This window comes from Nannospalax galili, unplaced genomic scaffold, assembly GCF_000622305.1.
Source record: "Nannospalax galili isolate Female #2095 unplaced genomic scaffold, S.galili_v1.0 scaffold793, whole genome shotgun sequence".
NCBI classification, from domain to species: Eukaryota; Metazoa; Chordata; class Mammalia; order Rodentia; family Spalacidae; genus Nannospalax; species Nannospalax galili.
This window is the reverse complement of record NW_008331997.1, coordinates 415,576-432,108: the sequence shown is the minus strand read 5'-3', so window position 1 is coordinate 432,108 and position 16,533 is coordinate 415,576. Positions and strand designations below refer to the sequence as shown.

General features: G+C 46.4%; 1 protein-coding gene across 1 annotated transcript in view; it reads left to right on the top strand.

The window, feature by feature from the left end:
- Positions 1 to 16,533, top strand: part of Kank4 (KN motif and ankyrin repeat domains 4) — a 70,898-nt gene that overhangs the window by 36,267 nt on the left and 18,098 nt on the right. The window contains 5 exon segments of the mRNA XM_008827157.3: positions 4,004 to 5,950; positions 7,166 to 7,277; positions 10,791 to 10,994; positions 12,300 to 12,387; positions 14,547 to 14,766. Of these exon segments, the coding sequence (XP_008825379.2) occupies positions 4,004 to 5,950; positions 7,166 to 7,277; positions 10,791 to 10,994; positions 12,300 to 12,387; positions 14,547 to 14,766 (2,571 nt within the window).

Here is a 16,533-nt window from a genome sequence, read left to right as displayed (position 1 = left end):
GAGAGAGAGAGAGAGCAGGAAAACGCCCCTTATGCCACTCACCTTTGATAGCTTCTCAGCCTCAGGCTCCTCCAGCTCCCTTTGGCTCTCTGCTGAATGATTTTGCCTTTTAATGATGTTATTATGCATTTGTACTCCCAGAGGCCACTGGGAAAATTTCTACCGAATAGGGGCAGTAAGCAAATAAACAGTGCAGTCTCTCCTCTGGGCCATAAATCCCTTCACTTACCTTTAGGCAGGGTATCTTCGCTCTGACATGGCCTGTCCTTCCTAAGCCTGAAGGCCTCGGAGTGGGCTTCCAAGCATAGCTGAGTGTGGCTAGCAGAAAACAATAGCAGAATGTTCACATTTACTGAAATTGCCAAAGTGCCTCTTTGAGTAAAGAGGCAAGTTAGTTAAAAAAAAAAAAAAAAAAAAAGTTGTGGGGGTGGAGGATAGGAGCTTATGTGGAGATTTTGGGGTGCCAGAGGCACATTCACTGCTTGCCCAGCTCACTCCTGGAGCCCCGCAGGGACCACAGTGTGTAGCAGTAGCAGTTCATCCTGGTCCCTCTGGCTGTGATGTCACCACAGGCCTGCTGCTCTATTTAGCAGTGGCCGCACACAGGCTCCATGGTGCCATGTTTGAGATCAGCCTCCACGTGTCTAGTTGGCTTCATCCTGTTCTCTAGAGATGTCTGCACCGTCCTCAGCATAGAGACACAGAGCAGGCATGTAGCATCACTGGAAGAAGGGACACTGCCCCAGGTGTCACCCTCAGTTGTCACATCATTCATGCCTTTTTAAAACCTGTCCCCTTCCCTCCACTATTTTTAGTTTCTCTCACCTTCACCATCTTAGTCTCCCAACTGGTTCCTGGCCTCCAATTTATCCTTCTTCTATTCATCTGCAAGAATGTTCATTTAGAGCTGGGCAGGGTGTCACAACACCTATAATCCCAGCATTCCAGAGGCCAAGCAGGAAGATTGATAGCTCAGAGCCAGCCTGGACTACAAAGTGAGACCCAGCCAAACCAAACTAAACCAACAACAGCAAAGCTGCTCTTCCTGAAATCTGACTAGCCCTCTCCCCTATTTAAAACCTGTCCGTGAGCCCCCTTCCCTGCACAGTGAAGTCAGAGCTTGTTGACTTGCGTACCACTCTTTGCGTTTCCCATTTTCTTTACCCTGTACTCTTCCATACCTCAGTTTAAGCTGTGGCTATATAAACTGTGTTAAGTCCCGGCAAGCTGTGTGATTTCACACCTCTGTGTTTTTGTCCTTTCTCTGACGTCTTTCTAGAGAATGCTTAGCCCGCTATCTGTTACTGTACACAAACTACCCTGAAACTTGGTGGCTTGACACAAGAGTTGACTACTGATACAGATTTAGCCAAATGGTCCTTACCTGGGTCCCTCCTGGAACTGAAGTCTGATGTTGGCTGGTGACTTTTATCCTCATCCCTGGTATCTCTCTCTCTTCCTTCTTCCTTCCCTCCTTCCCCATCTCCTGCCTCCCTCTGCAGATGACCTCTCTCCAAGCCTGTTTAGGTTTCTTCACATCAAGACAATCTCAGAGTAGCTGGATTTCTTACACTGTAGCATTCTATGAGACCCTGATGGGAACTTCCCATCTTCTTACAACCCAACTTTAGAATTCTCTCAGCATCACTGTTGCCATATTCTTTCGGTCAGAGTATTACAAGTCAGCCTTGTGATTCAAAGGCTTGGAGAAACAGAATCCACCCTTCTGTGTGGAGTCTTGTCTAAAGACTTAGCTTACTTGTCTAAAGGGGCCAGGAGCTGATGGAGCCATCTGGGAGATAAACTGCTGCAAAGTCTTTTGCCCTCTTGTTCTGGAACTTTTTGTTCATTTAACATCCAGTCCTATGTCACTTTTGTGAAATCTCTCCTCTCTTAGCAAGGCATATTTGCCTTACATGTCCAAGAAAATAATTCCAGAGAGAGTAAAAAGTAAGCCAGTGAAGAAGGCTTCTGTGGGCATGTATCTGTGACTTGCTCTTACCATATTGTATTGAATTTGCTAGTGTCTCTGCCACTTGATCATAAATCCTTTGAAAGTAGGAGTGGCTCCTGACAGCTCTTTGTGTCCTTAAAATGTGGCTTAGTGACTGACATGGGTGCTCAATAAATAGGAGCTGAGATAAGTGAACATAACTGCTGATGTTATATAATTTGGTACCCAGAGCTTACTCCTTAAAACCCAGCAATGAATTAGTCCTGGAGAATTTGCACAGCCCCTATTTCATACCCAGTAGTGAGCCACATAAGTTGATTTCCATTAGCAGGATCTCAGTTCTCTATATTTTGAGCATCACAAAGATAGTAACTATAATAATTGAACATGTTTAGTATGTACCAGACACTGGTACTACAGCACACTGTAGTCATAATTAATTAGGCTTCACAATAATCTTACCTTACTTATTATCATTCCCACTCTATAGATGATGAGACACAGGGAGGTTGAGTAACTTCCCAAGGTCACAGAGCAAACTATAGACTAGGGCTCTGGAACCCATATTCTTTTTTGTTTGTTTTTCTTTCTTTTTTGAGACAGGGTCTCCCTGTAGCTCCAGCTGGCCTAGAACTCTCTATGTAGACCAGACTGGCCTCTCTCTCTTGATTGCAGGGATTAAAGTCATATGCCACCATACCCATATTTTGAAATAAAGTCTCACTGTATAGCCCAGGCTGGCTTTGACCTTAAACTCCTGCCTAAGCCTTTGAGTGCTGGGGTTAAAGATGTACCACCATGCTCCACTAGAATCTGTATTCTTAATCTCTTCTGAACCCAGTGTTCTCACAGCATGTTTTAATAAAATGTCTTAGAGGTAACAAGAACTATCATCCCAGGAACACTGAAGGATCAAAGACTTTAACCTGAAAAAGAATCCATGAATGCAAGTCCCACTGCCTTCAAGTAATCAAAGGACTGACTCATTTCTAGTGTCCTCTGGTGGGAGCCAGCAGAGAGATTGATAATGTCGTAGTTTAATGGAGAACATTCTCTCCACCATGCCCCCTCAACCAAGTTCAGGCTCCCCTAAGAAGCCATGAGGCCCATACCTCTGGAAAGATGTATGTCTGCCCCTTTTGATAGTCTTGGGCTCTCCTCCCTCACCACTTTTTTTTTTTGATCCATGAGAAGTGTCGCATTTCCTTACATTTGAACGTAGAACTCACATTTGTTAATCCCTAAGCAGTTTTTTTACATATATCTTTATTGGATTTTTGTGCATTTCATATAATACACCTTAATCACATTTAGTGCTACCTCCTTATCTGCAACCCCCCCCCATAGCCCACTCACAGGATTTCATGCATTCTGTCATATATGTCAAGGCACATCGAGTCAAGTTTGTGTACCCAGATGTCCCTCGGTGTGAGTTTATCTGCTGGAGCCTGTTCAGCTATCTAATATCACTTCCTTAACGAAGATCAGGTTTTTGTGGGGGAGGAACATTGACTATATATGATTGCCTGTTCCCATTCTCTTTGATCTTCATATACCAAAGGCTCAGGCATCTGAGGAGCTTAAATAATGTAGAAGGTATAACTCATCAATACCTTTGCCTTTTGCAAGATTTACTAGTACCTACTTTAGGCATGCCAGTTTCTTTTTGAATGCGAAGAAAATTGTGTATTTCATCCTTCAGAAACGTCTATGCTCATAACTGCCAGTTAAGGCTTCATTTCATCAGTGCGTGACTCAACCCAGAAAAGTGCTATCGGACAATTTTGTTTTCCTGGTCTGCGGGCGGGTTCCACAGTGGCAACTGAGATGATATACTAAAAATTAGAAAGCACTGACATTAGCAAACATGGGCTAAATACACACTGATTTGACTAGATGATATTTCAGCACAGTCACCAAATCCATGAGCACTACAGCATCATACAGAGCTAGAACTGAGAAGTCTCACATGGTAGCTTGAAGTCAAAGTCACAGACATTCAGCCTCCTTTTAACTTTGTGTATCTTTCTTATGTCTCATGTCTCCTAGCCAAGGACCAGTCCTCTCAGGGGGATGAAGAGAAAGACCCCCCAAAGAGCCACCCTTATTCTGTGGAGACCCCATATGGCTTTCACTTGGACCTGGACTTCCTCAAGTATGTGGATGACATTGAGAAGGGAAACACCATCAAAAGGATTCCTATCCACAGAAGGGCTAAGCAGGCCAAGTTTAGCACTTTGCCCCGAAACTTCAGCCTTCCCAACAATGGAATTCGCCCCCATGCCACTCTTCCCCAGCAAAACTGGTCCCCTGTGGCACTGAAAAAGGTACCCCTGGGGATCCAGGAGCAACTCCAGTCACTGCCACTGGGTGATCCCCACCAGGCCTCAGTGGTTGTTAGTGAGCAGAGCTACCACAAAAGAGCCCTGTTGGCAGAGGCCACCAGGCAGCTGGAGGTTGGTGCTCCAGAGACTGCTGAGCTGACTGTTGGGAGCGGACGGCCCCAGCTTTTGAGAGCATCCAGCATGCCTGCCACCTTGCTGCAAAACAGGGCCTCTGAGAAGCCCAGCCTGAGCTCAGGTCCCCCTGTGCCTCCTGCCCTCCCTCTGCTCCAGGGTGAAGACGGTGTCTGTGATGGCACCTTTACCCCTGTAGAAGCCTTCACAGGTTTCCATCTATCAGCACAAACAAGAGAGAGGGAGTTGGCAGAGTTGGGACCGGCAATTCCAGAGATGGTCTCAGAGGGGGCTGAGCCTGCAAAGAGAGAAGTGAAGGTTCCAAGTGACCTGTCTCTAACAGGTCCCAGCTCCTCAGTCCAAAATGCACTTGTGGTTCTAGAGGATGTGGTGGACCAGCAACAAGCCAGAGAAACAGAGGTGGTGTTCACTCCTGGCTCTTCAACACCCAGCCCACCCCCTCTGCCTTCACCCATCCCTGAGAATGATGTCCCCCTTGATGAAATTGAGCTCAACATTAGCGAGATCCCACCCCCTCCACCCATAGAGGTGGACGTGAGGAGCATTGGCATCGGAGTAACAGAGGAAAGCCTGGGCCTGGCAGGGACAGATGCCCACAGCATCTCCGGTCTAAAACAGCAGGTCTCAGACCTTGAGGACAAGTTGTCAGGAAGAACAGAGGAGCTGGTTCAGGTCAAAGCTGCCTTCCAGCAGCAGGAAGAGGAGATCAAGGCTAGGGAACAGAGGATTCAAGAGCTAGAGTTCACTGTAGCCCAATTAGAAGAAAAGCTTAGCCAAGAAAAGGCCAGTGACGCTCAGGCCCAGGCTGACGCCATGGTGAACACTGATCCCCTTCATAAACTCCTCCCTAAGGAGTTATATGACAAGAACATTGGGGTCAACCTGCTGAGCATCACAGATTCTGAGTGCTGGAGGTCCACAGCAGAGGAGAATGATTTCCTAGGGTCCCAAGAGAGATGCACACAAGGGAATCAGAGTCCTGCGGAACATATGCTACTACCCCAGCTGTCACTGCCAAAGGGACCTGAGCAGGTCTTTACCTCGTCCTTATGCAGCTGCCTCTCCATGGAACTCAGGATCGAGGAAGAGGTCTCTGAGCAGGAGCAAGGTCCACTGGTGGGAGCTGAAAGCCAAGGCAGGGGAGCAGGAGGCTCTCCATGGAGCAGCAACCGAGTGGCTGCCCCAGTGGTCAGTGAAGAGGCCAACTCAGAACTCCCAGGGGAGGAGCACCCAGAAAGGCCCCCAAGTACTCCGACAGATGTCACAATTGGACAGTATGTGAAAAAGATTCAGGAGCTCCTGCAGGAACAGTGGAGCTGCCTGGAGCATGGGTACCCAGAGCTAGCCAGCGCTATCAAGCAACCCGCCTCCAAGCTCAGCAGCATCCAGAGCCAGCTGCTCAGCTCCCTCAACCTGTTGCTGTCTGCCTACTCAGCCCAGGCCCCAGAGCAGAAGGAGCCTCCCACCCAGCCCTCCACCACCCAGCTCTCCACCACCCCACCCTCCTCCACCCCACTGGGTAAATACTAATGACTGGGACAGGAAACTTCCTTCTCCTATAAATGACAAACTGTAGGGACAAAGGGTTTTTATTGCACTAATATGTTTTTAAAAGGATTTTAGCACCCAGAGACCCAGAGGAATAAAACTGATCTGTATATGAGTGGAGGCCAGCACCTCAACTCTTGTCCTTGTTGAAGCGTTGGGTCTGACTGCAGAGCCACATACAGCTAAATAGTACAGGCCACAGAGATACCTGGCAGGGAGGGAAAGCCACTTGCCAAGCCCTGAGCCTGCAGCACCAAGTCTTCCCAAAGGGCACCTCATCTCTGTCATATAAAGGCTGTGTCTCAGGCCAAGAATAATACTGACTTAGGTTCCCCTGGGGCCTCCCTTCCTGGCTTCCTGGGCCTGGCGATTCCTGCCTTCCTTTCTGGCCTCTCATATCAGAGGTTTTCTCTAGGCTGAATCTGAAGGAGCGTTATAATGATATCTGGAATTGTTCATTTAGTATTTTTGGAGTGAAAGAGAAAAAGGAAGAGAGAGGGAGGGGGAGGACAGGAGGGAGGGGGGCTGACATATAGACATTATCCTTTAGCCAAGCAGGGACAGCTAAGAAATCTTCACACTCACTCTACACTGTTGAGAAAAACTCAACAGAACAGTGCCTTGTAGCATGCAAGTCGGCTGCCTGCCTCAGTCACAAGTTAGCTACTTTCTCACTTTCCTACTAGTTCTAATTTTGCCTGTGGGGAAATGTCTTCCATGCTGTTGAACACAAGCACAAGATTTGTGGCCTTACTCATGTGTCTGTCACGAGTCCAGTGTCATCACTACCCCTGCCACAAGTGGCAACTTGTCTGTTAGCCGGGAAGGACCACTGAGGCGTCCCTGAGCAGAGATGCATGCTAGGCCAAAGTCCAAAGAGCTGAGCTCTGCCCTGCCCCAGACTTCCCAGCCTTGACACAGATAATACTGGCACTCATACTTGGTTCTCTGAGAAGTGCTTCTGTAACTGCTCTGTCAACCCACACACAAAGGGACGTCATGAACAAGAACCATTCTACAAACATTAACCACAAAGGCCTCCAGCTAAAGGCTGGAAAACATGTGATTTGCATTATCTGGTCCCCTGTCCCTTTCTCCCTCTTCACACGCCTGTATCCCTTTAAATCAAGAATCCTGCTTTGGCCACCCCAAGGTCATTCTAACTTGTGATGTTGTGTCTGCCTAGAGATCTCCCCGTCGACCAGCCTTAAATCCATAATGAAAAAGAAAGACTATGGCTTCCGTGCAGGAGGTAATGGGACCAAAAAGAACCTTCAGTTTGTTGGGGTTAACGGTGGGTAAGCATCACTTGTGAAGCTCAGACTGCCTTCCCTGCTACCTACCCCTCTGCTGTCCTTAGCACTCTTTTCCTGGGGGACACATCTGTTTTTCATTCTTCTGCAGGGAATCAAGCTCCATGGCCCTTTAAAACTTCATGCATATGTTTGGCTCCTTGCCAATTGTGCTGGTCTGTTGGAACTTCTGCTTTTAATATGATTTGTCCTAATCTTTCCCCCAGGGCCTGGACTCCAAGTGGCTTCTGGGAGTTTGAGGGATATCTGGGCCTCTGACACTGAAACTAGTACAAGCTTTGCTGATTCATTGAACTTCATGTTTTATCTGTTTATGGTGCCAGGAATTGAACCAGGGTCTTGTACGTGCTAGCAAACACTCTACCACTACCTTCCCAAATCAATCCACTTAATTTTTTGTTCTTTCTTTGACTTACTGCAAATCAATCCAAAAACAACTAGTCTGTTGATATACAACGTGGACCAAGCCTTCTCAAGGCTTGACATTGAGCATTAGATTTAGAATACAGTCATGAGAAACCTAGCAATAGGAACACATTCTGAGAAAGGCATCCTTGGGGTTTTGATCACTGTTCAAACATCAGACTACCACACAAAGACATCTATGACGTCACTAAGCAGTATAGTCTGGGATGTGTGCAGTCTGCAGTTAAATATGTTAAGTTGTACCCTACTGCTTTCTAAATTGGTCATTTCACAAATGCTTATTAAATTCTAGCAATATGCTAGGTAACAAGGACTTTTTTAAAGTCAAATAAATCCTAGTTGCTGCCTTTAATTCTCAGGTAAGTCAAGAAACAAAGAGGACACAGCAAGATTGCCACCAAGCCTGAGGATCTGAGTTCAATCTCCCCAACCCACATGGTGGAAGAAGAGAACTGACCCCCTCAGATTGTTCTCGGACCTCCACACATGCACTGTGGTGCACATGTATGCACAGGCACACACACACACACACACAAATTAAATAAATAAATAATAAGCAAATGTAATTTTTAAATAAAGATGCAGGGGCTAGAGAGATGACTCAGCAGTTAGGAACACTTGCTGCTCTTACAGGTGACCTGGGTTCAGTTCCTAGCACTCACATCGTAGCTCACAACCATCAGTATCTCCAGTCCCAGGGAATTGGGTGCCCTTTTCTGGCCTCCACAGGCACCAGACACACACATGGTGCACTTACATACATGCAGGCAAAGCACTCATACACATAAAATAAAATAGAGATAAGCAAAGAGGAATGGCTGATTGGCCAAGATAATTTCTCTTGGACAAGGAAGTACAGGACACTGTGGAGGCCTGACAGGGTCCTGGTCCAGCTGGTGGGTCTAGGAGACTGCCTAAAAGTGGGAGTTGCTGATTCAGGTCAGCAAAGAGAAACTAAATGAAAACAAGGAGTGACATTGTAGGATTTTGTGAGCAAAATGTCAGAAGTAATGAAAGACAACCTGTTCCTTCGACTTTGTTGTGTAACCCTGTAACCCGATGAGAAACCCTTTTGTTTACATCTCTGGTTCACATATACACAAAAAACAGGAGTTGTATCAGCCTAATGTCAAAGCCTAAAGTAGTCACACCATTCCCCAGCTTAAACGCCCCCATGGTACCCTCTATATTCAGACCTGGAAGAGACTTGATGGCATGGCTGCCTCATCACCTTCCATCCTTCCCTTCCTCTTTGCTTGCCCTGCCCAGAACATCCTCTCCTGGCAAACCCTGAGTATTTGGAGCTCTAGTGCAGTGATGCTTACCATAGCTGCATGCCAGAGACATACTGAGCTTTGAAAACTGATTCCAGTCCTGAGGACTTTGGTGCAATTAGTCTGGTGTGCAGTCCACATACTGAGAATGCTAAACACTCCAACGGTTCTGATGTGGTTTCAAAGTTAAGCACCTGTGTTTCTTTTAGGATACTTTTTGCTAATCTATTTTTTTAAATGCTTTTTAAAGTATTTTTATTTTATGTGTATGAATGTATTGCCTGCATGTGTGTCAGTGCACCCATATCATGGAATGCCCATAGAGGTCAGGAAAGGGTGTTGGATCCCCTGAAACTGGAATTACAGATGGTTGTTCTCAGCCACCATGTAGGTGCTGAGAATTGAACCCAGGTCCTCTGCAAGAGCAGCCAGTGCTCTTAACCACTGAGCCTTCTCTCTAGCCCCTGCTTATCTGTTTTTGAGATAAGGTCTGACTATGTAACCCAGGATGACCACACAGTCGGTCTTCCCACCTCAGCCTCCTGAGTGCTGGAATTATACTTGTGTACCACCATGCTCAGCTGGAATCTATGTTCCACTTGAAGTAGCTCTTCTTCCCATAATTCTTAGCCATAGCCCCTTCCTGTTTTATTTGTTGTCGTTATCATATCTAAATACAATATGTATTTGCATGTTTGTTCTCTACCTCTGCCTACTAGCATATAAGCTCTTTCAAGTCAGGAACTTTGGTATAGAATGCTTAAAATGCTGCCTAGCACATAGTAGGTGCTTAGTAAATTTCTGTCGGATTAATGCATGAACTTCCAAGTACTTTTTATGGAAGAAATCCTAAAATGAGCATTATTCACTAAGTATAGTATGTCCTCCACTTCCTAAATCACAAACACTGAAGGTTGTTCCAAGTACAGTAGCGGAAAAGCTTGGGGCTTAAGCAAAACAAAGAATAAATGTTCCATAGCAGCCTTGTGCAAGGGCCATCAAGACAACTCATTAGAAACCATGGCCACTGACACCCTGTGGCTAGGTCTGTTGCCCTCAAAACCCAAATCTTAATACCAGCATCTTCTGTTAGGGTCTCCTATTGAACATGAGTAGGGGAATCAGTAGGTCTCCCTGGAGTTTGCTCTATGACCCCCTGGAGTTTTTCCGATGACCTCTAGAGTGACTTCAGTTGTCTCTTAGAGCTCAACAGGAGAATCGGTGCCAGGAGGGATGGCCATGAGTCTGGTGGCCCATGCCCTAATTTTTGCTGCTCGAAGCAGTAGTTCAGTCAGGCTGCAGCTGAAAAAGACAGGTTGTGGTCAGGAATCACACGGAGCCCTTTGTGGAGGGGTTCGCCCACCCAGCCAGGTGTAAACTGAGAGGAGAAGATTCATCAGGCAGTTCAGGGAGTTTGAGGTAGATGTGAGGGATGTTAGCCTAGACTTGGGTTCCTCTCTGGACCTAACACTAAACTTCTAGGAGCAAGTGCTTGAGTGAGAACCTAAGATTACCTGCCTGGGTTACCTGATTTGATTCAGCCAAATAGAGGATGGACTGTTCACGAGTTTGCTGCAAATAGCAGCTAGGTATCCTTTCTCCCCAAATAGTCTGCAGTATCAGAGCCAGAGCCTTGGAATTCAGGAAACCCCTGGTGCTGTGCTGGTATGAGGGTAGACTCTTGGCTGTCAGGAGAGTGGAGGGTGTGACCCGAGGCTGACCTGGTTCACTGGTATTGACAGGGGCCACCTACCCTGGGCAGGAAGGATAGACCAGTAACCTTTGTTTCTTTCCCCAGTTATGAGACCACCTCCAGTGAGGAGACCAGTGGGGAGGATAGCTCCCAAGAGGACTTGTCTGACAGTGAGACTGAGAAGAAATGTGAGGGCCTGGAGCACAGACGAGACAAGGATACACACCCCAGCTATGAGGCTGGGCAGGGTGTCACCGAAGGCCAAACAAGTGGGCCTGGAGAGGAAGTCTCCCATCCCAAGGCTGAGAGGTAAGTCATGTGGGTATAAACGGGACACCTGTTCTTCTAAAGAGTGTATGTTCCCCTTTTCATATTGTCCATGTATGAGGTTTTTTTGTTTTTGTTTTTGTTTTTTTTTTAGTCTTTGAGACAGGGACTCCCTGTAGCCTCAAGCTGGCCTGGAACTCACTATGTAAACCAGGCTGGACTCAAACTCACAGAGATCCACCTGCCTCTGCCTCCCAACTGCTGGGATTAAAGGTGTGTACCACCACACCCGGCTCATGTATGAGTTTGTCTCCACCCACTCAATGATTATTGAGGGTCGGTTCTGTGCCAGCCCCTGTCACTGAGTGAATTAAGTAAATGTGACTTCTACCTCCATGAAATACACCCCCACAGCCAGTGCTCTCTTTACTGGCACTGGAAATGTGAGGGACTTTACAAGTATTATTTTATGGAATCCTTTTAGCAACCCTGCAAGATAGAAATTATTGTGATCCCAGATTTACAGATGTGGAAACAAAGGCATTGAGAGCTGAGGTGATGCCCCAACATTGCAAGGATTTGGGCCTGGGGCCTTCTGATTCTTATACGGATTTTTCTGTCATAGCTCAAGTGCTGAGGCCACACAGCATTAGACATGCTTTGGTTGACAGAGTCTTTAATCTACAGTCACCTCAGTTTCCTCACAGGTTTGACCTAGTACTGCATGAGGAAATATAGTAAATGCTGAGCACAGAGTAGGTGCTTGCTACAGTAAAAACAGCCCAGCCACGACCACTGAAGGAACAGAGTAGGCCCCAGGGCTGCTCCACTGTGGCAGCACAAGAAAACTGTGGTACTGAGTGAAGCCTTGCAGGCCACACCATTAAGTCCCACTGAGGCCTCCATGCAAAACTACGTCTTCACAGCAGCAAGACAAGTACTTGTCACTAGGACACATCAGGCTCATAGCCTCTAGTTTCATGGTTGCTGTTGATGTTGATGGTGTCTTTCATGGAGGAATAACCTGAAGGTTATTGATTGGGGTCTTTGGCAGTCCTCCTTCCTAGCATGACAGTAACTGCCATTGATTGGGCCATGGCCCCAACAGCTGCCTCATCTGCTCCAGCTCCTGACAAAAGCAGCATGAAAAGACAGCTTGCCCTTCAGGAGAGCTCAGAAGCTGAGCCATATTTCCAGGACTGACCACACCTACTTCTGAGGAGTGTCGCACATCCTGGAGTGGTTGCTCAGTTTGGATGTTTGAGCTGCTGAGACAAGACAATGAACAGACAACATCTTTTCTAGCAACATAGAGAATGATTATATAAATCCCTTTATTTTCTTTAGGTGTAAACCCTCAGAAGAATTTCTTAATGCATGCCAAGCATTGAGCCAACACCTGCCGGAAATCAGGACCACCGCCGACCAGCTCCTGGTACTCTGATTTTCTATGGTCACATGGAGATTTTCGATAGCAACTTTGGTCCCTTGCCTGAGGCAGGAGTATGCCGTGCATACTGAACCACCTCTTCCTCTGAGGGTCCTGTGCTTTATTTACCTAAATATTGCTACCTCAGGAGATGGGTTATGCTGAGGAAGTGGAAGGATTAGTACACAAAAGAAAGCAAGCCAGGGACCCAGGGGTACTTACCACCAAACTCTGTAGTTAAGGCTTAAAAGTGACTTGCAGCTGAACAGAAGTATGGATAAAGTAGAAAAGGCAAGTGGAATGGAACCATGGGTTTTAGTCCCAGGACCTCGTCTGAAGGCAGTTAGTTCAATGCTCAGAGCCTGAATTCTTCATCAATGAAATGACAGTGGTGGGCAGCACGTCCCCATCACCCTCAAGCCCTGACATTTAATTCTACCATATTGCCACTTTTCTTAAAATGTATTGATGGGTCAAGAGACCAAAACTAAGAAAACTATCTCCCGATATTTCCCATCCTCATATCCAATGATTAGGTCTATTTTTAATCAAGAACTACTGAGCCGAGCCAGGAGACAGCTGTCAGACCCAATGTGGAGCACTTTCAAAACCCATTTGCTTCCTCAGCAGAAGAGCCCAGAGAATAAAAATGATCAGTTCAGCAATGTGTGTTACTCACCCAACCCAACTGTGTTATTTTATCCTAGCTAATTTGGCAAATAGCAGTTCCCAGTTGTTAAAACATCAATGTGTGAGATGGGTCTTGATGAAAACTCCTGATACTTAAATAAATGAAAGAATTCAGTTCCGTTCTTAGCGAGTCATTCATTCATTTTGAGACAGGGTCTCGTGTAGCCCAGGCTGACTTCAAACTCATTATATTGCCAAGGATGACCTTGAACTTCTGATCCTCCTGCCTCCACCTGCCACTATGCCTAGTTTTATATCGTGCTAGGAATAGAACCCAGGGCTTCATGCATAGTAAGCAAGCATTCTGTCAACTTTAGCTCTCCATTTAAAATCTACCACTATGCTCCTTAATATCAGGGCCCTTCTCCAGATTTTTTTTATTCTGTAAAGAAGGTATTCTGATACGTAGAAGTGTTTTGGTCACAAATGACTCTGCTGTTTCTGCTCTGGAAATGTGATGAAAGACTGAGTGTGTGCAAGCCTGGTACCACTCCTACATTAAGATTAAACCATAGGATGCTCATCCCGTTCATCTCTACTACCTTGTTCCTGACTGAAAGAGAAAGCAGGTTATACAATGATCTCACCCTGTAGAGCCCTGGAAACAAAGGAACCAGCCCCATTTTGTAAGGGACAAGTAAGTTTCAAGGAAGGTATATGGTCACACAGCTGAGCCAGGCCTTACATGTGGTCATATAGATTTAATGACTAAACCTGGTGCTCCTTCCAGAATGAGCATGAAATTGTTTATAGTAATCATACCCCAACAGCATCTCCTCCCCTTTAAGTAAACAGTCTAAGTGTGTGGCCTAAACACTTGGTCTTGCCAGACACAGAACTGATGTCTTCCACTCAGTGCTCTTCCTGTACATGGTTGCTTAGGAGCCAATCTTATAAATAACAGGATAATGCTATGGATTTCTAGACATTTTACTCTGAGGGATCAAATACATTTTAAGGCTAAGGTACATACACAACACACACACACACACGCACACACCTGTTTGGGTTTCATTTCCAACATAAATTGGGTGTGTTGTTTGTCTCAGCATTTTTCCAATTATGCAATGTTGACAAAACAGGCAGGAGCCCTGGTGGAGTCTGGGGCAAGTCAACATGGGCTAACTGTGTGTGCATGAAAGGAAGGGTCTTAAGAATTGTGTGTATATAGTATATAGAGTATATCTACACTTGCCATAGGTCCACACTGTCACTGGGAAAGTGCTCTGTTCCTGGAAATGAGTTCTTCCATCCTCCTTTCCACCTACATTGGACACAATGTGATCACACAGGTGCCAAGTGTGTTGCTGCATTCTTGGCCCTGCCATTCCGGATATTCCAGAGAAGAACTTAAGGGAAGTGAAGAGACAAAAGCAGACATACCCAAAGCTTGCCCGTCTAGGTGTCAGTGGGTGCCCCATCTGGGGCACCCAGGCCAAGGAACCTCTTGTAATTAGAATCTTTTGCCATTTCAGAGGCAAAGTTTGAACACCATCAGTCAAGAGTGGTTCCGAGTGTCCAGCCGGAAGTTATCTAGCCCTGCTGTGGTGGCCGCCTACCTCCTCGAGGTTCAGCCTCACTCCCCACATCTCCTGAAGCTGCTTGTCAACTTGGCTGATCGCAGTGGGAACACAGCCCTTCACTATAGTGTGTCCCACTCCAACTTTGCCATTGTGAAGCTGCTGCTGGACACAGGTCAGAAATGGTTTTTACAGTCTGTGGCCATCCTTGAAGGGCCCCTCTTTGCTTCTATAAGATGGGCTCTTACTATTTGCCCAGGCCATCCCTGAATTCCTGGGCTCCAAGCAATCCTCCTGCCTCAGCCTCTTGAGTAGCTAGGATTACAGTAAGGGATATTCTTGTATCACACTTATTTCTTCACCATTATGCATTCTTCTTTCCTCCCAAGAACTGGACTAGACTATTGGGCTTTTTAAAAATATGGAACTCTTCACAAGTTTGCACATCACCCTTCCATAGGGACTGTGCTAATCACTGCATCATTCCAATCTTGGTACTCATTGCCTATATTCTGTCATTTTTTTCTTCACAACACTCCTATGAAGTCATCAGTACTATCATTGTCATGTTGCAGCTAAGGAAAATGAGGACTGTAGATACAGGACTTTCTCAGAGCAGAATTTTGCATTTGGTCTGTCCAAATCCAGAGCTGTACCATACTGTCTTAGGAAATGCCTCTCTCTTGTCTTCATAAGATAGTGTTTAACAAAAGCCGTGGCTCCAATTGACCAATTTGACTCATGTGTCATTCATCAGATATCTATTGAATATAACTTCCATACTGCTAGGATCAGGGGTACAAAGGTGAGCCAGATGTCAGCCTGTTTCCCAGAAGCTTATAGCTTAAACATCAGAGTGGGGCAGGATGATGGTTCAGCAAAGAGAGATCCAGACGTGATTTCAAGATACAGAAATGAGATCGTGTCCAGTTCAGGGAGAGGGAAAGGTGCCTGGAGCAGGTGGTTCCATGAGCTGAGAAATTCCCCAGAAGAGGAAGCTATCATGGGGCATGAGGAAAGAAAAGCTGCCTGGGACCAGAAGACTCCTAGTTTGAGTCGCAGATGAATAAGGCTGGGAAGGTAAGCTGAAGGCACACACGCAGGACCCTGGATGCCAAACTGATGCAGTTGAACCGTTTAGAAGGCACTGGGAAGCTGAGATGGTTTTTATGTAGGGAGCACATTGCCAGGGAGTCCTCCAGGAAGTGTGACCTCATGGAGTAGATTAAAGGAAAGAGTAGGAGAGGAGGTGGCAGTCAGACCAGACAGTATTGCAGGGGCCCACCGAGAGCATGGGGCAGGGGCTTGTGATAGGTGGAGATGGTCAAACTAGAAAACTGAAAGAAACCAGCTGGCTGTGAGGTACAAGGAAAGTTGGTGCCCTTTGCCAGGCTTGGATGACTGAGAACACGGTACGACAAAAGGAGAAGCAAGTGTGGGGAAAGCAGCATTGATGTTGCGTGGGCTTTACGTTCATCCAGATGGAAGTGTACAGAAGGCTATGAAGAATTCCTGATCCAGGGGCTGGAGAGATGGCTCAGCAGTTAAGAGCACTGACTGCTCTTGCAGTGATTTTATCTAGTGGTGACCCACCCCCATCTCCCACCCTAGGGGAACACTTTTTTTTTGGTCTTTTTGAGACAGGGTTTCCCTGTAGCCCCAGCTGGCCTGGAACTCACTATGTAGACCAGGCTTGGCCTTGAACTCAGAGATCTGTCCGCCTCTGCCTCCTGAGTGCTGGGATTAAAGTTGTGCACCACCACACCAGGCACCTATTTATTTCTTTTTTTGAAAAAAAAAAAAAAAAAGGATATGGGCTGGAAAGATGGCTTAGCAGTTCAGAGCGTATACAGAGGGCCTCAGTTCAGTTCCCAGCACCCATGTTGGGTGGCTCACAATTGCCTGTAACTCCAGCTTCTGGAGTATTCAACACCTTTGGCCT